The following is a 25,021-nucleotide window of genomic DNA, read 5'->3' as shown; positions in this document are numbered from 1 at the left end:
AAAATCCCGGAGTCAAAAAGTGAAAAATAAAAGCAAGAAGCAGGAGAAGAAGCGCATATATAAAAAAAGGGATAAACGTGAATCGCGTGATGCTCATCAGAGTGAAGTGCAGCGGTCTATTCTCCGCGGGATGTAAATGCTCGGATACATCCCATCAGGGTTTGTCGGCGTATGACCAGTCGTATGTAAATCGTCCGAGCATATATGCACAATCCACATATTCATATTACGGACAATGTACATACACATATATATGATAGATATTTTGCAGATATTCCCGTCACACGCGTATCGCTCTTGTATTTGCCACCACTACCGTGGATGCACGAGCCCCACCGAAATGCGTTGTTCGTGAGCTAAATATTCGTAAGAGCCTACCACGATACCAGCAAACTTACTGAGCGGAAGCTCCTGCAAAGAGGAAAAGATTGTAATCCGCGAGTTATCCCGCGCGAAAAAACCGAACGATTGTACAAATATCCGAATATTGTACTTGTATTGGTGTATGTATGCATAATATTATATTATATTACATTTCAGTACATACCACCATCACCGCTGGTTCCTTCTCTGTCGCTGTAGCATGTAAATTTTTTTTCTCATTTTCAATAGCCACGTTTTGGCTCCTCGGCGCCTATCGAATTTAAAAACGCTTATTCTGGAGAGATGTGTGCGAATGTGTGGATAAAAAGCTTCGGCTTTGTTCAATTTTACCCTCCACTACTTTCGGATAATACGTCTCGGGTTCGGGTTTTTAATATTGTAAGGTAAAAGCCCTAATAGATGATCACGTACCAGTATATGATCACTCCATGTATCTGTATATCTATATTCACAAATATAGGTATACAAATACATGGAGTGATCATCTACTGGTACATGATCATCTATTGGGGCTTTTACCTTACATCAAATATATATATTTTGAATTTTCCACTCTAGCTTAATGTATCGCTGGTTTGAAGCTACTTTGCGGATTGTCAAAAAAAAATCTCTAAGGGATTTTTCACACTTAAAACGAAAAAACCAGGTCAAAAAATTATAGTCACTGTTTTGAAATAAGACAGCCGTTCTGTGAATTGCAAAAAAAAAACTTTAGGATCAACCCGAAACTTGTAATTTTGACTAATTTTTTTCTTAACAAAATTACAATATTATGCAAATGAAAAAAGGAAGTTTGTAAAATATTTTAGGCGTATAAATGTCCTATATAAGGGATAAACAGTTTGAAAAATTTCCGAGCGGAGCCCCATTCGGAGCGAGTGAGTTAAACCCTGAGAGATTTAAGCTAAACCAAATCAGTGTCCCTCACCCCAGGTTCATAATACTCACAGATGCTCATATCGATCCGAGCAGAGGGAATAAGAGAACCAACGCGGAGGAATGAATCAGGTTAGAGGACACGGAGCTCCGGCAGCCATACGAGAACCCTCTGCAGACTCGTAAAATCCACCAGTCCAAGATTTACTCCCGGATCGGTCGCTTCATTGGCAATAAACCCGGAGAGCGCGACAAAAGAGACCATTTTCCCTAAAGCTCTTTTGGCGCTTGCGAGAGAGGCCGCCCGGGCGACATCTATGGCCGCTGACGCGAACAAATAATCCGTACCATCCTCATTCTCATCAATAAAGGGAAATGCGTGGCCATTTCATTCCTTTCTTTGCTACTTTAAACGTTTAACGAGGAGTGCAAATATCTGTACGGTACACCGGAGCCGTACGGAACGGAAAAAGGCAGTAAAAGCTCGATAACGTTCCTTAAAGGAACGAATACGAAGAGAAATTAAATTTTTCTCTCTCTTTCTGTGAAGAAATTCTCTCTGGTTTGTATTTAAGGGAAGGAAACTCGGTCTTACATGTTAGCAGTGCACTCGCGTCTGTTTTGTTGACGTCAACTCCTCTAGACCTGATAGAGATACTTTTTCGGTCCCTGGTGCGACGATGTAGTTGATGGTTGAAGCTTGAAGCTTCTTTTTGGCAATAAAACGAGCAAGAACCTACGGCAAAGGCACGCTCCCGCAAACCAGAAGCAGACTCGATGTAGATGGCGTACTTCTGCACTATGGTTGGTCGAGGGAGTGGAAGAGAGTATACCTTGTGCCTTAGACTGTGTTTACTGTGTACAGTATGCTTAACTTAACTGCCTTAACTGTGGGATGAACGGGAATGGAGGTACTCTTTACTCTGCTGCAAAACCGCAACCCGAAAGTTGCCTTGAACAAGAAGGCCGCTGAGAAAAGACCGATAAGGAATACGCAACAGAGAACCCAAACCATCTAGTACTACATGGCATAACATTATGTCTACACGCCGGCTGGATGTATGTGTGTGCACAAAGATATGAAGCTGGTGTAGGGCACAAGGTACGTACATATCTTATTCCGGCATGTATGCCTTATTCACCCCCTCGGTTCCAGGTTCCCGGCTCCGGCTCTACCCACCGACGAGCGTTCTGGCACATTTGCCTAACCACGTTACCGAGACCCGATTCTAACTTGCTTTACGATCCGTGCTATTTTATACCGTTCAACTATGTGCATTTGTCTTTCGCAATAACGTGACCAAATTATTTATTACTTGTGTTTTTGGATTCTTGGGGGTTTTATTGATTCATTTTGGGGGAGGATAGGTAATTGGATAGTGGAGAAAGGTTTTTGGGAAGACTTGGAGAGTTTTGGAGCAAGGAATGATTTTTTTTTGGGAATCACTTATTTATTTTCTTGATAGTCATCAGAAATTACATAAAAAAATTTTTAACATCAATTTTTTGATGAAAAAAAATAACTAAATTTAATATTAAGAATTTTTTTTAAAGAATTAAAATTTTACTAGCAACTTTGCAGTCACTATGTGACTGCCATTACTTCTAAACTATAAATAAATAAAATTTTATTTTATTAAATTAAAACTTTTGTTAAATTGCATTGTACTTTGTTAAATATTGACGTTTTTGAAGATATAAGCTCATCTCGATGTTGCACTGTACTTTCTTAACTATTAATTGAAGTATTTAAAGATATAAGCTCATTCCGATGTTATACTCATCAATAGATTTCATTTGAGTACCCACATGCATTTTTGATATATTTTTCATAAATACATATATATAAATATATAAAATATATGAAAAATTGATGTGGGTACTTAAATAAAAGGTCTTGATGAGTGTAACATCGAGATGAGCTTATATCTTTAAAAATGTCAATAGTTTCACGAGATACACGATCATTTTTTAATTATCTATCTAGAGATAGAGTATTTTCGAATGCAGCCTAAATACTTATCATTATAAATTGACTATTAATGAGAATGATATGAAACCATGAAAAGGCACAACCCCAGATCAAGAGTTTTCCAACGATACCAAATTTAACCACAAAAACCCATTTTATCATATAAATACACTGGCCACAAAATTTTGCTTATACTCTTAATAATATGGATTATTTTTTTCAAGTCATCAATAAAAGAATTAAAAACATTTTTTTAATTAATTTTCGGTTTTTTTTTTTTTTAAATTAAATCACTTATTTTACAAAAAGTCTAAAATTTTGAATTTTTTCTCGGACACAATATTCATTCTAAATACAAAAATTTACTTCAGTACTCCAACCAAAGATTGAAGATCCAATAAAATAAATATAGCTTCTCCATATCGTGTATTTATATCTGACCATTCCAATTTAAACTTCTACAGTAATAAACTTCGAACAATATCAAAAAAGCTCACTATCTCAATATAAGTTTCGTCCCAATAAAGTCCAAGATTAAAGATACCATATCATCTAACCCCGGAATTTAATTTTACAGATGAGTGGAAAAAGAACACGAAGTTTCAAGTGTGCAGTTCACCATCGTGACAGAGAAGTGAGCTCCGAAAATGACTTCCATCTGCTGATCCACGAGCCCCCGTTTTTTCACAGGTGAGTGATTTTCATTTAATTTAATAACTATCAAACTGCGCAAACAAGATAACACCTTTGGACAATTTAAAGTACATACATGCGCATATACATCCTACCAGTGAAAATATTATGACCCGAGATATTCAAAGCAGGTAACACATGAACGAGCACACTCCTTTTATTCCTCAGAATATGTATAGTATCACTTTAAACATTCCCTCAGGGCAGACTTTTCTTCCCCGGCTTCTTCCATTTCTTGAGACTTTTCCGTTTTCTTCTTCCCCGTGTTCCCTGGAGTGGAAAAAGCTGGGCAGTGACAACCCCCACGTGCGTCGCCATAAACGCGAGTGTATAAACAGAAACAGAAGCAGAGCCACGGTAGTGCCTCGCGCCAAGGACGCTCTAGGAATATAGAGGGCAGGGAATGCAAATTACTTGAAAGTAACTTGAGGAAACTCGACTGTTGTCGTCGTTTCTTGTACTGGAGTCTACTAACCATCACACGGTTCCAGCATCCAAAGTAACTCGCTTCTTCTATCTCTCTTGCACTCAAGGCTTGGGCTCTGTATTATTGCGCAGTCTGGATGGGATGTAGGTAGTTCACTTTGACACTGTTGGTGAATAGCAGACCAGACAGAGAAAGATTAAATCGACAACATACATCTCGTGACGTCTCTCTCGCGTATTAGACACAACATGGCTGTGCACTTTCCCGGACAGCCGTGACGACACTTAGCCATAATGTGTCCCCGAGGAAAAGATTAACAAGAGGAAAAAACTTAAAACTCTACGCTCTGTATTCTATACTCTACAATATAAATTTATCATTTAATTCCCATCGCTCAATTGATCTTTTTAATGACCGCCCGAAGTATCCTTTTTTATTACGCACTACATGTTAAGTGCTGACTTTAATAGGCCGAGTGTAAATCTACTTTAGAACCTGAAAGGTACTAAATTTATTTTTTTTTGTGGAAATAGTTATTTCTTGATAAGGTGATTGGATTTCATTTAATTTGAAGTGTTTTTTTGGAGTCAAATTTATTGCAAATATAATACGATTGGAAATTTCCACATTTTTAATTATTGAGATAAATTAGGCAATTAAAACTCTGGTCGATTAAATTTTTTGTAATCTATATTGTTAAGAGAATAAGAGAAATTTCGTGCTCTATCTCTACACGGAAAAAAGAAAACTCGAAAACTTACAGTATATAATGCAACATGGCGCTTCGTGATGAAAACTGGAAAAATTACAGTTTCAGATTGTAATTATTACAGATTTTATAAGAATTACATTATAGAATGTAATATTTACATTGGAAGCTCTGAATATTAAATTAAAAAATTGAATTTAGAAAAATGTTATTTCAAACTGTAATTTTTATAGTTTTGATTACGACGGGACCGATTTTACATTTTATACTGTAATTGTTCGAGTTTTCTTTTTTCCGTGTAGATATATAATTAAGAAATGACCTTGTATCTTGTGAACTATTGACATTTTTGAAGATATAAGCTCATCCCGATGTTACTACACTCATCGAGACCTTTCATTTGAGTACCCACATTAATTTTTCATATATTTATATATATTATATATATGTATATATGAAAAATATATCAAAAATGCATGTGGGTACTCAAATGAAAGCTCTTGATGAGTGTAACATCAGGATGAGCTTATATCTTTAAAAATGTCAATAGTTAAAAAATTACAGTGCAATTTAACAAAAGTCATTATTTAATAAAGCAAAATTTTATTTACATCTTTATAATTCACAAGTTATAGCAGTCACATAGTGACTGCAAGGTTGCTAGTTATTATAACCTAATTTAATTGTTTTTGCATTACTAGGAAGTTTTTAAAAGCCAAACTGCTGATTAGTTTATTATTTTTTTAGAAATTTATAATTTTAACCAGATCATAAAAAATAATAAAGAATTACCAGCTTTAAAAGATTAAATTAATTTTTATCTAACGAAATTATGATTTCCTTTATTAGCTAATTTGAAATGCCAGACATTTAAAAAAAAAATTACTATGCAAATTTTAATTAAAAATATCGCGCAAAAATTTCTCAAATTCTTAAAATTCTTTACGAGGTATTGCAATTAAATTTATTTTATTTATTTACCCTAAAGTTCCATCAATAAATCGATTAAATACACCGAAAATAATTTTGAGCGGTTGTTTTGATCCTCTGTCACCCTTCGCCCCGCTCGCGCCAAACTTGTCAGTGGCTGTAATATAAATTTTGGCTCGATCCACGAACCTGTCGTTAACACAAGCCTTTTCCGTTAAAAAAAACTCACACATCCTTCTACAAATTCTCACTCAGCTCCAAAAGACCTTATATACCTTTGATATATTATACTTTATACATTATACATTATATAATACACGTCTACACTACACTTAACTAGTCGGCTGCCTCTTAGTCGGTCGTAAAATAAAAAAAATAAAATAAAAAAAAAAGGGAATAGAAATAGAGACATAATAATTTTCTCTCTTCAATACTTTGAGGATTAATAACAGAGATAAATATATATTTATTGGATAATGGGTCTCTGAGAAGAAAAAATGCCGTGTTTAAAGTCGATCAAAAGCTTGCCGGGTGGTCACCGAGCGTACTCGCGGCCGCATTCCTCGCTTTTCATTTTCTACAAAACAACACATAAATACTTTGAAGAAGGACAAATAATATGAGCAATAGCAATAATAATAATAAGAACGTAAATTTAACTCGCAATAACAAACATAATAAATAATAAAATAAAATAAAATTTGAAAGTACGTCAGGATAATCGCCGGTCGAGCGGCAACGACTTTACTTTGTCGATAAGTTTTTCTCAAATAAAAACCGCCTCATATTGTCCTACTGTTTCTATTGTGTGTCGTTCGTTTAGTTCTTAGTTGCCTTCTTCATTCTTTATAAATATATATGTACGTGTATCGTCTTTAGTTTACTTGGGAAGTTTTATTACAAAGTAAAAGACGACATGTAACATATTATAACATGGTCGTCTGACATCAAAGGGCCAGACATCTGATCATCAGAACCGGAATCGGAAAAATTGTTGACTTTTGAGGACAATAATACAAAATACCGAATATCAAAAAATACCGACACACTTTCTTTTTTTATTGAGCTATTTGTCATCTTATAGTTATGTAGCTTACCTGACATACATATGCTATAGATAATGAAATTAAGAGCGGTTGATAGTTGATTTTCAAACGAGTTTTGCTCATGAATAAGATAAAATTAAAAAAAAAATGCTTCGCTCTTCGATAGATAATTTAATTATCTATCGAAGAGCGAAGCGCTTTTTTAGAAAATTTTTATTTATTTATGCATAAAATGCGTTTTAAGATTCCATAAGTTGTACAAGTATGACAGAGATACTTTCGTTTGTCCAATAGAGGGCGAGAGAGAGAAAAAATGTAAACCCTTCTTAATAACAAACTAACAACCTTGCATTCACTATGTGACTGCCGTGACTTGTGAACTATAAATAAATAAAATTTTGCTTTATTAAATAATGAATTTTGTTAAATTGCACTGTGCTTTCTTAATTATTGATGTTTTTAAAGATATAAGCTCATCCCGATGTTACACTCATCAAGAGCTTTCATTTGAGTACCCACATGCATTTTGATATATTTTTCATATATACATATATATAATACAGTACAACCTGGTTATAAGTTACTGTTTGGGGCTGTAAGAGAAAAAATTCTCGGAAAAATTTGTCCCCCACCACTATGTTTTACTCCGAGATCGCTCAGTTTGATGCGTATGTGTGCATCGTGTTCGTGTTTGCACCCGCACTCCTTTTATAAGTTACTTGACGTTTATCATTTCTTTACGTATAATAGTGCTGTTATTTGTGTATATGTAGTTCATATAAGAGTAACTTATAAAAGGACTGCGGGAACAAACTCATCAGCGATAACCGAAAAACGTTGTCAGTAAAACTGTAGTGGGGGAACCATTCCGAGAAGAGTGAAAAGAAATTGAGGGGAAGTAACTTATAATCGAGTAACTTATAACCAGGTTGTACTGTATATATAAATATATGAAAAATTGATGTGGGTACTCAAATGAAAGGTCTTGATGAGTGTAACATCGGGATGAGCTTATATCTTTGAAAATGTCAATAGTTCATAAAATACAATATCATTTCTTAATTATGTATCTAGAGATAGAGCACAGTAAAAAATTTTGCGTCATTGCGTCAAAAAATTTTGTGTTAAAAATTTTTACGTTAAATATTTAACACTTTTTTGTGTTGATTTAACTCAATAAATGTTAAATTTACACATAAAAGTGTTAAATATTTAACACCAAAATTTTTAACACTAAGTTTTTTGATGCAATGACGCAAAATTTTTTACTTTGAGCATTTTCGAATGAAGCCTAAATACTTATCATCATAAATTGACCATTGGTGTAACGTTTTAAATAGTGAAAAGCGTAGAATAAAAAATTATTTATTGTAATTTAGTTTTTTCCGTGCATAATAACAGAAAATAACGTCACACATCTGCATTCGCTGGCAAAACTATTGGAAAACACGTTTCAACAATCCGTTAAGTCACGTTCAAAACTCACCTACCCCTAACGACTTTCACCGGTGCCCTTGAAGTTAAGGAGCTCCTGGATTTTCTATTCGTATTCTACTTCCGAGGTTGTTATCTCGAAATGGGAAAACTTCCCGCTGTTTCAGATAAAAGAACGTCGGTTTTGAGATTCTTTGATAATGACTGATTCTTACCGACTAAATGCCTAATATTAAAAGATTAAATTATTTTTAAAAAAAGATTTTACCTATTTTTTTAACTAATAATATCTCAAAAATTTTTTTAATCTAAACAATTAACACAAGTTACTTTTTTAATTGTAATAAAGTTACTTAAAATATAAAGAAAAATTTTCCCTCGATAATATACAGTGAAAAAATATTATATACAACTTTTCTAATAAAATTTAATCTCGTCAAAGGTCAGTAACGTTTGACAAAGACTTTATCGACTTAATTCAAAGGTGTCTTATTTGCTGAAAAAATTCCAATGTAACAAATTAAATATATTAGCCAATATATCATCATAATAAAGTGAATTAATTATAAAAAAGGAATCATTTTTAATCAAAAGTTTAATTCAAAGCTTATCGAGCAAAAAACAAACAATCGATTTTTGGGGATCGGAGGCTGGCTATAATGAGAAGCATAAATTTAAAAATAGCGGAGGAACATTTATTGGGTGTCAAGTTAACTTAACTGAGTAAATTTATGTGAAATTTAACGGGGCTCAATTATGCTCCCGCACTTGGATTGTAATCCGTATTTATAGATTGACGCAATATTTTCTCCCAGCAGGACGTGATGGATCGCGAGCGACGTATGAAATTATCCGTGAGTATATAATGTCCCACACAGGGGAGGGTAGAGCTATTCAATTATATTATATAACATATAACATATAACATATACCTGCCCTTTAGTTTGCCGATTTAGCGCCGGCACACTCCCGAAATTCGGCGTAAATAAATAAAGCTACTAATAATAGTGGAAAGTTACTACTTACAAATAGTATAAAAATCCAAAATATAAAATAGATAAATGGAAAGATTTAACAGAGAGATACGGAATTTAAAAGGCATGCCAACGTCTTTAACATAAAAGACTGGGGTGTGGATTTTAGCTGCTCCAAATTCACCACCTGGGCTCGTTCTCCCGTGGCGCAAGACCCTAAGCACCTAAGGACTAGACCCATTCCCAATCCGGTGGTCAACCGGTAAAATTAAATAATAAATAGCCGTAGCCTCTCAGCTCGACCTTTACAATACAAACTATAAATATAAGATTTTATCTTTTATAAGGATTGAAAATTAAAAATTACGCAGCAAATTACTCGACAACAAAAAATTAATAAATTTTAAATTTAATGTGTTACTTTTTAATCTTTTTATTCCATCTGACCTTTATATTATTTTGGTCTTTATAAAAAGGATTTATTTCTTTATTTGTTTGGGGATAAAAAGACAAAAGTCCAATGTGTGTGTATTTTTATTGACATCTTAAACATACATAATGACTTACGGTTAATTTCACGGGCCGCATTCAAATTACAATGATTTAATGTCGTAAAAATACTGATTTGAATCTAATAGGAGTTTTCGAGAATAAAACTTGCTTTCAACATTTAAATTGTCACGGCTTTTTTTTTTCTTTTTAGGTCAACACAAATGATTTTTTTTAAATTATATATCATGTATGTTTCGCCTTTGTTGGGATTTCATTCGTTGCCAAGGTCAATTTTGTTTTTATACACGACAGATCTCGCTCGATCGATGTTGTGAATTAAATTCTTTGTAGGGATTTGTTCAATTGTAAAATTCTATATTTTTATTTTTATTTAATTTTTGGGCATTCTAATTTAGTTCAATTATTATTATTTACAAAATTTCGCCTATTTATTCTGGATTTTGATCTCTTAATTTTGTTTTTTTTAATACCTAAAATTAATGTTTTTTTTTTTTTAAATTTAATTCACCATTGCAATAGTAAAATCCAATAAATTGAATAGAAGTTTATTTTCATTTAGGATTATTTTGTTTCCCGGATAAACTTGGAAATATTTGGTCATTTTCTACTCAACGAACCAATTAAAATTTTTTTTTTTTATCAACAACAATTGTTTTTTATGAAACGATATTTGTTTTTTATTACCAAATAAAATCTCACTATTCGTAACTTGTTCAAACCTCTGGAAATTGGAGTTTTAAATCTAATCTGATCCTGAAATTTCAATTTTAAAATTCTTGGTGTCTACAAAAATTTATAAAAAAAATTCTAATAATCCTTGTGTAAAAAAAAGAATTTTCTAGAAAATTTTCTGAATTAAGAAAATTATTTTCTTTTGAATCAAGTAAATTAATTATCGAAATTTTTTCTTATAACAAGAATTTTTGGTATAAATATTTAATATTCAAGTCAATTTAATTTTTCTGGCGAGACTCCCGCACGAGGACGCGTTCTAACGAGAGGCTCAGACCGAGGACTCAATATTTAAAAAAAATATTTAGCTGCGTGAGAGAAACCCGGTCACTAGCTAATTGGGCAATCCGCACACTTCGGGGTCGGGGAGACGAGAGAGCAAGTTCATACGAAGATCTTCTGGGCCTAGAATTTTCGGGCGTTTCCAAATTACTATTTGGGTGAAAACAGTATCCAATTAGAACTCCCTTCTTTGGGCCCAGAGGGCACGATGTGCCTCTCTCTCTTACTTATATGTGTACACTGATAAAAAAATTGACTTGACTCAAGAGCCAAACTCTTGAACCAAGAATTTCATTTCGAAGAAAATGATTTTCTTGAGTCAAGAGAATAAATTCTTGACTCAAGAAAAGTTTCTTAGACCAAGAATAATTTCTTAGCTCAAGAATTTATTCTCTTGACTCAAGAAAATCATTTTCTTCAAAATGGTATTCTTAGTTCAAGACTTTGGCTCTTGAGTCAAGTCAATTTTTTTATCAGTGTATCTATGTATTGGTGTACTCGCAAGTACATTTACATGCACATAAATACATAGTTTCCTTATTTAACTAAATCTTTTATTTTACTATAGTTATTACTAATTTATTTATTTATTTAATTATTTATCGTTAATAATATCCATTTTCAATAACTAGTTACTATTCTTACGATATTATTGTTTAATTAATTATTGTTATTTAATAATTATTTAAATAGTTCCTATTGTTTCAATTATTATTTTCTTTCAATAATTACTTAAATAATTTTCCTAGTTATTTTAACATTATTTAATAATTTATTTCTAACATTTATTATTATTTTCAGTTCTTAAAAATATTTTATTTTAAAAGTTTATTTTATTCAAACGTTAAAAATTTCCAAAGTCCGTGTCGGTACTGCTAGTCAATGTAGAGGGCAATAAAACTTCCATTTACTTATGTATTTAGGATTTTTAATCTCTTAAAGAACTTGGATCTGTCTAATGACGGGAAATTTTTTAGATAGACCAGACGAGACACTTAATGCGTTTTCTCATTATTAGTGTCTGCTGTAAATTTTACTTTCTTAAAAAATATATTTTAAAATTTATAAAAATTCGTATTATTTTAAGACAAATAAAAAACGTTAATTTAACCACGACGTAACATTAAAATAAAATATTTTTTTTTTTCCAAAAAATACAAATGACTAACCAAAAATCCAAGCTTTAAAAAATCTCAAATTTTTTATTTAAAAAAAATTAATCTAGTCCAAAAAACTCAATTAAAAATTCACGCACTGATAGAAGGATTTACTTATAGTTGAAAATATTCATTAATATTTAACAAATCATTTATTAGAATCCATTTTTTAGTCCTCAACAAATGTTTCTTAGTATTTAAAAAGATTTATTAATATTTAATAAATAAATATCATATTTATTAAATCCAAACAAATTATTTTAAATACTAAGAAATATTTGTTTAATACTAAAAAGTGGTCTCTAATAAATGATTTGTTAACTATTAACAATTATTATTTAAATAAATCCTTCTATCAGTGCGTAAAGATCAATGAGTCCAAATAAAAAACAAATTATAATAAAAAAGAAAACAACTATCAAAAAAATCACTCAAGTCACAAACAAAAATAATAAAAATTCACGAGTAATAATTATAAAAAATTCACCAGACAAGACCTTAATTATTTAAAAAAATGGCAAAATAATTTAAGCAAATAAAAATAAACAAATTTTTCAAGCAAGTAATGAATGAGAATATACATTGATACATTAAAAATATGTTCATAAAAAATAACAAAAGCGCCCTAGTACAAATCAGACACATCCGTCGACGCCGGCCGAGAGCCGAATGCCGAATGCTCAGTAGGTAGTTGATAGTTGCTCTTTGATGTCCTTCTGAGCGAGTGCCAGCGAATTTCAGGGGTAACCGATTGGTGGGAATCCCCCCCCACCACTCAAGAATCTTTCGGCGCCCAATCAGGGGCTAGAATCTGTCCCCACTTTTGTGAGCGCGTGTACACCCACGCCCGGCAGACTCGTGGCTGTTGTGGGGCTCGGAACGGGTCTCGCGCCAAGTCGAGTGACTCGGTCAGTCCACTCGGTCACTCAGTAAGCCCGTGGCGCCCTAGCTGAAGGGACGTGTCTCGCGCCGGGCCGTTAACAATTACAATCACATTAAATAATAATTACACTTAATTGACTCGCAATTAAAAAATAATTATAACAAAAATTAAATATTAAAAATACGAGTGACAGTTTGACATTTTATTATTGTTATTATTTTTCGATAATAATTAGTGGGTGAAGAGCCGTGGCACTCCCGTGTCGTTCGCTCTTTACCTGTCAAACATTATTATTGTTTTGTTTATATTAAGTAACGAGTTTTTGAGTCATTGTCGCTTGACGTATTGCCTAACCGCGGGTTTTCCCTCATAATTATTTTACTATTGTTATTATTTTTTTTCCACGTGTTCGTCATTGAAATGTGTCAGTGTATGATCAAAATGATTATTTGTCAGTGGATTGATGGTAGATTATCTAAAGTGGCGATTGATTATTAATTACTTATTATTGAGAATTAATTGTTGTGGAAATTTGAACAATGTGCGTGACTACCCCGTTGAGCGCGACGAAGATTCTCAAGGATAAGTCTAGCGCGACTATCACGAGAACCGTCCCGACGATGACACAAGGATTAACTCATGTTCACAATGCCGGTGTCACCACGACCACCACGACCACGATGACGACACCTGGGAATAACCGCGATCTTGGCAGACCGCAGCACACCTCGATCATGTAAATACATTTTCTTTTTTTTTAAGTTCTGTTTTTATGTTGGCTAGTGGAAAAATATATTAGACGGAAGTTAGAAAATTTTGGAGAATTTTATTAATGAAGATGAAAATTACGTTAGCCGACATTTAAAAATTCTTAGAAATATTTTTATTGAAAAAATTATTACAAAAAAATTATAAAAAAATGTCACTTGTAAAAAACTTCAAAAACTATAAGTGAAATTTTTTCGTTTTAGTTTAATTATTAAAAAAAAATCTAATAATTAAAAACGTCGGATAACTTTAGTATCATAAATCAAGTTAGATGACATTTCAAAATTTTTAGAAATTTTTTATTGAAGAAATTTCAATTAAACAATTAAACAAAATTTCACATGTAAAAAACTTGGAAAATTACAAGTGCAATTTTTTAGAAATATTTTTTTAATTGTAATTTAATTTTTAAAAAAATCGAATTTTGTAGACGTCTGCTAACTTCAGTGTCATTAATTAATTGTGACATTAAAGTTAGCAGTCACTTAACGATTTTTTAATTTTATTTATCAAAAAAATTATTTGTGAAAAATTGCATTTTTTTATTTCTACATGTCAATTTTTTTTTGCAATAATTAATTGTTATAAAATTTTTAAAATGATTGAATATATACTAAATTAATTTTCATTAATTAATTTATTAATTTTATTAATCTTATGGAAAATATTTTTTAGTATAATTTTTCAATAGAAAAAATTATAAAAATTTTTTTGTTGAAAATTATGAAAATTGTTTAATGTCACTTTTGGTATCAAAAAATTCTAAAAGTAAGATAAAATATTTATTTTATTAATAAAAATGTAAAAAAAATTTTTTTTAAGAATTTAAAGATTGTAATAATTGTTAAAAAAATTATTAGACAATTTTTTGAAGTTAAGGAATTTTCAATAAAGTGGAAAAAAAATTAATTATAATTTTTATTAATAATGAAATTAAAATTAATAATCATAAGTTAATTATTAAAATTTTCCTCCAAAAAAAAATATTTTTTTAAAAATTTGTTAAAAAATAAATTCCTAAAAAATTAAATTCATGAATTAATTAAAAATTTAATTTGAATTAAAGAAAAAAATCGAAAACATTTGCTGAATGAGTATTTAAATTTAACAGCGCAAGTAAATGTCTAAACATAAGCTTCATACAAGTTAAATTTTATAAAATTTTTATCTATATTGACGCTGACGTATAAAACAAAAGCCGAACGTTCCATTACATTTACATTTCTGTCATTATTATGACTGATATAAAAGCGAACAATCGGCAATTTTTCAATTGTTAAAATAGTTCCAGTTTTACAAAAAAAAAAATATCTTGTGAAAGTATTTAAACAATAATTTTGAATTGTTTTTTATTTTCATTTCAATATATGAAAGTTGATTTATTTAAAATAACAAAAAATTTGTCACTTTATAATATTGAAAAATATGGAATAGACATCTGTCAATTTTTTCTGACATTACAATTTTATAAATATTAAAAACTGCAATCTCTATTTTCACACAATTTCTGACAATTTCATTATTATTTTTTTATTAGTTTCATTGAGCTCGTGAGGATTAATAAAGAAAAAAAAGCGATGATTGTTTGTGGTAGAGCACGTGTTGGCCCGCAATTATTATGTGTGTTTATAAATATAAATATAAATATAAGTATAAATACATATGTTGTGGGCGCTACGGCTGATATGATGGTAGACCCTGTCTCTGTCTATTTCGAGAATAAAATGGTTAATACTTAGCTTAACTCTACCGCGAAACGCCGAACGCCGCCACTACACAAGAGAAGGTGGTGTAAGAGCGACAAAGTGTCTCGTGAATTAAAATGTAAAATACCGACGGCTGAGTCATCTATTCCCCTCTCATACGTTGGTATATGAGTACGTGCGTGAATATTCGATATGTATGTCATATACTCGTAAGTCATATGTTACATGTAATATGTAAGATGCGTGATATTTAGGTCTCTTTGAGGAACGGGTTTTTAATGAATTTACTTGAAACAAATCATTTGTCTTCCTGATGTAATATAAAAACATTAAAGTAATTAATTTTTATAGCTAGAGTTTTTCAATTTTATGAAATTACAATTCATTGTTGATTTTTTTCAAACATTGACCGATTAATTTTTAAATATTTAGTTCATTTTGTTTTTATTAGCAATTTTTTCAACTTGTTTTAATAAAATTAAATTTTAAATAATATTTACCTTCAAATTTTTATAAAATAAATTTACATTCTTTAAATTGATTAAAAAAACGTTTTAATTAAAATAATAATTTTTCAAAAATATTGTTAAATTTTTGTTAATAAATTTTTAATTCTATAATTTTTAGATAATAAATATTTAGCAACATTGCAGTCACTAACGTGACTGCCGTGACTTGTGAACTATAAATAAATAAAATTTTGCTTTATTAAATAATGACTTTTGTTAAATTGCGCTGTACTTTCTTAAATATCGACGTTTTTAATGATATAAGCTCATCCCGATGTTACTCTCATCAAGACCTTTCATTTGAGTACCCACATGCATTTTGATATATTTTTCATATATACATATATATAATATATATAAATATATGAAAAATTGATGTGGATACTCAAATGAAAGGTCTTGATGAGTGTAACATCGGGATGAGCTTATATCTTTAAAAATGTCAATAGTTCTCAAGATACATGGTCGTTTCTTAATTATGTTGAATTGCACTGTACTTTCTTAACTATTGACATTTTCAAAGATATAAGCTCATCCCGATGTTACTCTCATCAAGACCTTTCATTTGAGTACCCACATCAATTTTTCATATATTTATATATATTATATATATGTTTATATGAAAAATATATGAAAATTGATGTGGGTACTCAAATGAAAGGTCTCGATGAGTGTAACATCGGGATGAGCTTATATCTTTAAAAGTGTCAATAGTTCACGAAATACAATGTCATTTCTTAATTATGTATCTAGAAATAAAGCATTTTCGAATGCAGCTTAAATATTCTCTTAATAATATAAATAATAATAATAATAATAATAATAATAATAGTAGTACAATTATAAAATTTTACTAAACAACAATTTAAAAAGTAAAATAATGAAAAATAATATTTTAATATAATGTAAACAAAAAGTAATACAGTACAGACTGAAACTCCCAGTGATTGTTGTTCTTTTATTTAGTTTTAAATATTTTCTTTATTTCATAAATAAAGCCCGTAGATATATATTTATGTATTTATGTACAAGAGCGTAGCCGGTAGCTTTCTCATCATATATCAGCCGATTGTTGATTGTCGCGTAAAAGTTATATTGTTGTTTGTGCTCAGCAGATTTCCGAGAGTTAAAAATGAAAAATAAAAAACAAAATATAGAAAGTTATATTATAAATAATATTGAAAATTTATTTGGTTAACTTTGTGCATTAGATTCGTTCTTTACATCCAGTATATAGGAGCGTTTTCCACCGCAATTTTTCCCACCGAGCTGTACTTATAAAAACTATATCTATATACAAAAATAAATGTACATAGAGTTACTCTATAAAAGTATAGAAGTATAGAAGTATAGATAGGAAGTCTTCCTGGAAAGAAAAATACAAAACTAAACTCCAACTCAAAGAAAGTTTCCTTCCGCCGTCGAGCGACCACTTTTGCCAATTTTAGATTTTTTTACTCAATATACCCCGCTCGGGTTGTCTATATACATCTGTGCTTACTCTTTTTGTTCATTTCATCTTTATCGAGAATCGAGATTGCAGATTCCAGTCGAGACCAAGCGCTCGAGATACTTCGCAACGCATCGCGACACTCTATTTTCATCATTTTTTTTCTATCCTCTTTTCTTCCGCTTTTTCTTCTTTGCGAGAATTAATTAAAATTATGTACCTACGTACAGAGTGATCCAATATGTATATTACTTTCCCATTTGAAGAGAAAAAATCATTTTTTAAATATAATTCATTGTTTAGATATTATAAAAAAATTTAATAGAAAAATTTTATTATTTCAATTGATTAAACATGTCAAAAATTAACATTTTACTTAATTTAATTTATTTTATATTACCTTATTAATAAATAAAAAATTCAATAAAATTAAATTTATAGACTTTAATTCAGTTTTTCAATCACAAATATTCTAAAATTATTAACAATCTGTCAATTTTTATAGCTATTACATTTTTTAAATATTTTTTGTCTATAGTTAATTTTTAATAAAAAAAATTAACTGCAATAAAATAAAATTTGATCCAATAAATAAAAAAAAAATGTTGCTACTTTAAAAAACTAAAATTTTCAGCTCAAAATATTTTTCTTTAAATTAATTTAAGTAACTTTTTCTACCATTACATTACATAAGTACATTTGAAATATATAAACACCACCCAAGTACGTCTACTAATTTAAATACTTAATTCCTCATGGTAATTTAATCCGACGATGTTATTAGTAATTCTGGATAATCCTGGCATATTTCAGTTTTCATTTAATCACAATTATTTTCGCACGATTGACCAAAGGGTATTTGTATCGTACATACATACATACATACATACATCCATATCTATCGAGTCTCTCTGATCTGGTTTATCATATAATCATAACATGACCAATTTTATACAGTACACAACAAATGTAATAAACGATACCGTGGATAGGGATAGAGATTGACTTTATGAAATTCCCGAGTGTTCCAATAATTTGAGTAATTACACCAGCGCTATTCACGGTTCAGCTCTTCTCCTAAATTGATAATGCTGCACCGCGAGAAATCCTTCCTATATACGAATAATATAATCCAGTACAAAGCCGAATATACAGCAAGATAAATTATTTTTTAAGGTGGTTAAAAAAATTTTTTTTCAAATTAAAAAAAAATTTTTATATTAAATATTGAATATATATAAAGATGATTTTATTTGTAAGGTAGAATTACGAGTAACAAACCGCAAAGTAAAGGCTGAGAATATAAAATCGATTAAACTGTTTCCATTGGGATTGGTGGTGTGGCGTGGTGTCGCGCTGACGAGACCAATAGTGTATATATCTATAGAACAAAATAGGGGGTGCTCTGATTTGTGGAACCTCTGGGACTAGTAGTAGACGTACTCGCTCTCAGCTGACTCGCGTCCGTCGTATTCTCGCCCTCCTCCCTTACCTGGGTAGTTTTCGAACAGATATAGCGGGAAAAGAGACAGAGACGGCGGTTCGGGCGAATCCAAGTCGGATGACAAGTTGGCACCTAACAAGTGACAATTACCGGTACTAACGAGCTCTGGGGTTGGGCGGATGCACCCGAGAAGGAACGAGAGGGAAAATTCAATTCCTCTCCACTCGTTCTTTTTTCCTCAGTCAATTCTCCTATCAATAGTGAATCCCGCGATATCTTTCCGACCGCGGACAATTCTGAATGATAGAGTAATTTTAATTATAATTGTTTTTCATTTATGTGAAAAATAAATTTTGGGAGTTGAATTACTAATTGCATTTTTTCGGATATTTTATGCTCAACGCGTACCATCGTCAATGCTTTTCATTGATTTTAAATTTAAATTCTGGGGAAAATTGATGAGGAAATTTAATCTTCTATAAAAAATGGTTTTTTTTTTTGTAGAGATAAAAAATTAGAGAATTTTTTTGTGGAAATTTTATTGAATTTTTTTTTAAATCAATTTTCATATAATTATACTGATAAAGAATTTTAAATTATTCAAAAAAAAAGGAAAATTTTAAATTAAAATAATTATTAATAATAATTTATAATTTCAATAAATTTTCCTAAAAATTTCTCGATAAAAAAATATCAATTAATTTTTTTATTGTAAAAAATAATTAATCAAATGAAAAGCTTTATTTAAATTAAAAAAAAAAATTTCAACAAATTCATTAAACAATACAAAATATTATTAATAATTATTAAAATCACAAATTTTTTTAACAAAAATATCTCTTAAAAAAATGCGCCTACACGGAAAAAAGTAAACTGTAATATTCACTCGGATTCCGGTTAATTTTTATAGTTTCAAACAGTAAAGCGGACATCGGGGTGGCCAAAATATAAATATTACAGAACTTAAGAAGGGTTTACATTTTTTATCTCTCTCGCCCTCTATTGGACAAACGAAAGTATCTCTGTCATACTTGTACAACTTATGGAATCTTAAATTATCTATCGAAGAGCGAAGCGTTTTTTTCAAAATTTTATCTTATTCATGAGCAAAACTCGTTTGAAAATCAACTATCAGCTGCTCTTAATGTAGAAAGTATAAAAGCCACAATTTATAATTTAATATCCAAAATAAGTGATTAGTAGCTGTCACTATAGTAAATAACGACTCTTTCATCTTTAAAAATTACAGTTTCAAACTATAGTATTTTCTTCCATGTAAAGAGTAAATTGTAATGTTTAAATGGTAAATATTATAAAGTGAATAGTAAAATCACGATTTTACTGTTTGAAATGGTATCACTACTTATTATAAATCGACTGTTATTTATGACAGTTTACTTTTTTCCGTGTATAAATTTCATTCGATTGTTACCTCACAGGCAGAATGACATGTGTATACAAATGTAGCAAATGCACAAAAGTTGATGAACATGTATGAGCCTGGGAGTGATTAAGGGAGATTTTCCTGGCGGGATTTCAGTTCATCTCGAGTAACTTATAATAATACCGCATGATTTTTATTTAAATCCTTTATAACTCATACATGCACATATGCACACGTACAGTTGAATGTACCAGGTAGGGTAGGACACATAGGTTCTTTGGAAACTATTCAGAATGACAGCATAACATTTAATACTCTCGGCGGTCGGAGAATTCAGAGACGTCAAGGAGGATACATTATAAACCAGCGGAATCCGGGTAGGGACGCGCGGTTGCTCCGGATCGAGCGGACCGGATAAAACGACTACCGCTGGAACGTCCGCGATGATGAACGACCGTATGGTAAACCGCGTGCGACCTGGTGCTATATACCATATACTATCGTCATGCTGCACATTTCTCCAGCATATCTGTATGGAGTAGACCATAGACAGCGGAACGGTATTACATGCTAGGTACTGGATACTACATACTATTTGCTCTTCCAGCTCTAGCTCCAGCTCTAGCTCCCATCGCCATTCTCTATGGCTCAGTTTGTAATCCATATACTAATTACCGCATCGATCGGACATCTTTCATCCAGGTTGCCTCCCGCTCCAACCCCGGCCGTACCGGCAGGACAGCAGCCCACCCGGTTGGGCAATAATAAGCCCAGACAGTGACGGGCCTGAATTCACATTTTCCTCACCCTCGCTCCTCACTCCGCTCCTCCATTCTTTGTTCTTACTTTAATCCAGCTTAGAAAAGAAATTACACGGTGGGAACCGGCAGCTAAATAAGAAAAGATATTAAACCGTAAAATTATTATTAAGAATTAATGCTTCGTAAAATAAATTGCCGCGGCGTTTTCTCTAATATTAGACAGACGTCTAGACGCAGGAGAGTATCTTCCTATTATATTATATTATATCTTATATATTTTTTGTCACGGCATTTTCCGTAAGCCCTCGAGATAATTTATAAAATGTCACAACCCGACGTTCATTCTCTCGGAAAAGTTTATTGTCTTATTAACTTCCCGGCCTGGCTCTGTGTCTGTGCGTGTTACCTCTAACGCCGACCTAAAATGCCCTATTTTGTCTCTTAACTCATTTTATTATCGTATTTGCTAAAGCTTGATGGATTACCTGGGTGCTAGATTTTAGGATTTTTCAAGTTTAAAAGTACTGACCACTTTTATGATTGTGAAATAAAATAGAGAATATTATTTGTCAAGTAGATTTTAAAAAATTTATGGCTCTATCTTTTTAAAATACAGAAACTGCAAAATAATCCTTTTTTTTCATTTAATTTTTTTCTGACATTTTTTTTAAATTAAAATGCAATAACTCTAATTAAAAATCAATACAAATAATTAAAAATCATTTGTTACCTTTTTATTAAAAGTTAGTTCTTGGTTACACCGCTAGGTGGCTACGCCTTCTCGCTACCAGAAAGTTTCACCAAAGTATATATAAGCTTCTAATTTTTTTCCATCAATAGAATTTTCAAATAACTATTTATAATAAATTGACAATTTTTTTTTTAATTTCTAAACATTTACTTTGCAAAAAAAAACTACATGAATATTAAAAAAAAATGATTTAAAATTTTGCAATTATTATGTTTTAAATAAAAATAGCCGTAGAATTGTTATAATTCAATTTAATAAAAATATTTTATAAAACCCTTTACAATTTAATTATCCAGAAGTACATTATCCATTATCTGGCATCACATCAAACTTATCATAACAAAGCCGTAGAAACCAACAACAAATTACAAAAACAATTAGAATAAAAATAATAAAAACCTAAGCATTAGTAATCTAGCCGTGAACAATCAGGAGCACCTCCCCGGATCTTAATAAAAATATTCAATTAAACATTAAAAACTGAGATAACTCTCATTAAAAAATGCATTGAGGTCAATTAAAATTAATAATATTAAAACGGAGCGCTCCTTCAACTAACACAACAGTTCGTGGACATTATAAAACACTCGCGTGTCCAGTGATCAAGCCTCGGGATCTCCCTTGGCTTTTTTTACTTGCTCAATGATTATAAAGGAAAAAGAAAGATAATACAGGTACAGTATAATCAGACGTAAGCCCTTCGCTAAACCGGGCGATAATGCGGTGTATTGTGTACCGTACATTTATATGTTTATGTTTATGTATGTAGGTACACATACATACGAACGAAAAGGGGAAGGTGATCAATAGTTTACAAGCGATCGATATTAGAGCAGTGCTCTCTTTTGTCGGTCCTCCCTTTATTTCAACCAAAGTAGTATCGTTGTTTCTGTTTCGCGGAAAAGGGTGGTTAGTTAACGTCTTACGGCTTCCTATCCGGAATTCTCCCATCTACTACTACTATTATTATTATTATTATTATTATTATTATTATTATTATTATTATTATTATTATTATTATTATTATTATTACTATTGAAGTACAGTGTGATCAACACAACTACATATTTGATATCGGCAGCTAGATGAAGCCAAGAGCGCCCAAGTGAATGGAATTGAAGCAGTACGAAACTATTCTGCAGAAACGCACAATTGCAACCCTCTTCTTTGTACTTATTTATATACATATAAATTTTATACCTCGGTACAACATAACATACAATACAATACAGTATAATATAATATATATACAAGAGATTTCACTCGACTCGAGATATTACAGAGAGAATAGAAAAGAAAGAGACTGCAGTCGGGAGAATAACTTCGCGAGACAATACAATTATTATCTCTTTTCGCGCTTGTAGGAACTCTGTCGCGACCGCGAACTATTGTTCTTCTATCTACCATTACTTTTCATTTCTTCTCGATACGAACAAAAAAACGAGGCTGAGAGAGAAGAAAGATATAATGAAGTTTTAATTTATGCTGAAGAAGCTAAGCGCCACTCGCGAGTGTAAGTACTACCATGGACGTTGTTAGCAAGCGAACTGGTGAGTTGGATCGGAAAAGTAGCCTAGAAATTTTAATTAAGCGCTATTTAACAAAATGGCCGATTTACAAAAAAAAATTGATCGACTTTAGATGAAATTTTAGCCTTATTTTATTAAAAATGGAAAATATTTATTTGAATTATTTATTAATTATAGGAAAATTTAATTTTAAAAAAGTGTTAAAATAAGGGACTGAATTTCTCAATTAAATTTCAACATAGTTTTTTTTTTTAATAAAAAAATGACCAACAGAGACAAAAAACTGACAAAAGAAAGCACGGAATGTTTTTTCGAAGGTAATTTTCCTGACGAGATGTCACGCTAATAAATACCGTTTGACACTGAATTTTTTTCAGGAGCTTGTTAACTCTGCGCTAATTAATTTCTCAAAAGACACTTGCTGTGAAAAGTTTTTCTAACGAGTTGTGGTTTCCCGGTAGTCGAGGCCAGAGGATAATTATATGCGCGCTCTTTAAATTTTTTCCTGATGACGCACGTCACACCTCCCCACGTAGATATATTCGGTGCAGTATATGGATCAGTTGTTTGAAAAAGCCATTGTGAGCGGGCTGAGTGCGAAATTTTCCGAATGGTAGTCAAAATATAATCCGATATGCATCTACGGATGATCTGATTTGATCTGGATAATTAACGAACGACGGGTGAATTAATTCAATGGCTGACTAGTAGAGTAGAGTAGGATTGTGAGCTGGGGCAGAAAGGGAGCGAATAGAACTGGGAAGGAATATATAATGCTTGTAATTTAAACAAAATGAGAATTCTCATGATTTTGCAATTTTCATACTGCCTGTGTCTGACAATGACAAATTCCCTGTTTAAATATAGATCATCTCGATGTTTTAATATTTAATTGAATATTGATAGCGCATCCAGCTAATTAATTTACGTGTTTTATTTATGGTATATGCTCCCTTTCATTTATTTATTCTCTTTCTATCTATATTATTATTATTAAAATATTTTTTTTAAAATATAAATGTAATTTAAAATTTTTGTAGATTTTGTAAAATTTTTTTTTTTAATTTCGGCTGCTCAATTTCAAAACACAGTAACTAACATTTAAAAATTTTTTTCAATTTTTCTTATTAAAAAAAAGTTTGCCCGCCAAATTGATGAAAAATTTGATTTGTGAATAGAAAATACTTGAATATAAATATTTTTAAGAAAAAATACTTGAAATTCGGGCAGCCGATTTGTCCACAGAAAAAAAAATGTTCTTGAATCAAGTGTATAATTTTAAAGAACTTAATCTTCTTGATTTGAGTAGAAAAATTCTTAAACTATAAATTTTTCTTGATTTAAGGAAATTTTATTTGATTAAAGAATTTTTCGTCTTCATTCAAGACAATTTCTCTCTTCAAAATTATTTTTTTGGTTCAAGAATTTTTCTTTCGAATCAAGTTAATTTTTTTTTCACTGACCCAATAATTAAAGTACAAGCTTTTAAATTTATACATAATTTTTATACTTTTATATTTATTAAAATCCATAACACATTTTTGCTTTCAGGATGGTGCGCATGATTGGCGATGAATTTCTAACGGAGGAACGGGACAGAAAGTACTACGCTGATCACTATACCTGCTGTCCGCCTCCTCTTTTCATTATCCTTATTACCCTCGTTGAGGTAAGTCACTTCAGTAATAATTAAAAACCTAAAAACTA

At 31.0% G+C, this 25,021-nt stretch overlaps 1 protein-coding gene across 3 annotated transcripts in view; it reads left to right on the top strand.

Annotated features, from left to right (window-relative positions):
- The window catches only part of LOC123259543 (protein rhomboid), a 184,955-nt gene that overhangs the window by 115,868 nt on the left and 44,066 nt on the right, over positions 1–25,021 (top strand). For all 3 annotated transcript variants that reach the window (XM_044720116.1, XM_044720118.1, XM_044720117.1), the window contains exons 4-5: positions 3,810–3,922; positions 24,866–24,983. In XM_044720116.1, the coding sequence (XP_044576051.1) occupies positions 3,810–3,922; positions 24,866–24,983 (231 nt within the window). The remainder of the gene's footprint in view (positions 1–3,809; positions 3,923–24,865; positions 24,984–25,021) is intronic.

The sequence above is a fragment of the Cotesia glomerata genome, linkage group LG2, assembly GCF_020080835.1.
Source record: "Cotesia glomerata isolate CgM1 linkage group LG2, MPM_Cglom_v2.3, whole genome shotgun sequence".
NCBI classification, from domain to species: Eukaryota; Metazoa; Arthropoda; class Insecta; order Hymenoptera; family Braconidae; genus Cotesia; species Cotesia glomerata.
Note: the sequence above shows the minus strand (reverse complement) of the source record. Positions and strands in the feature narration are given on the sequence as shown.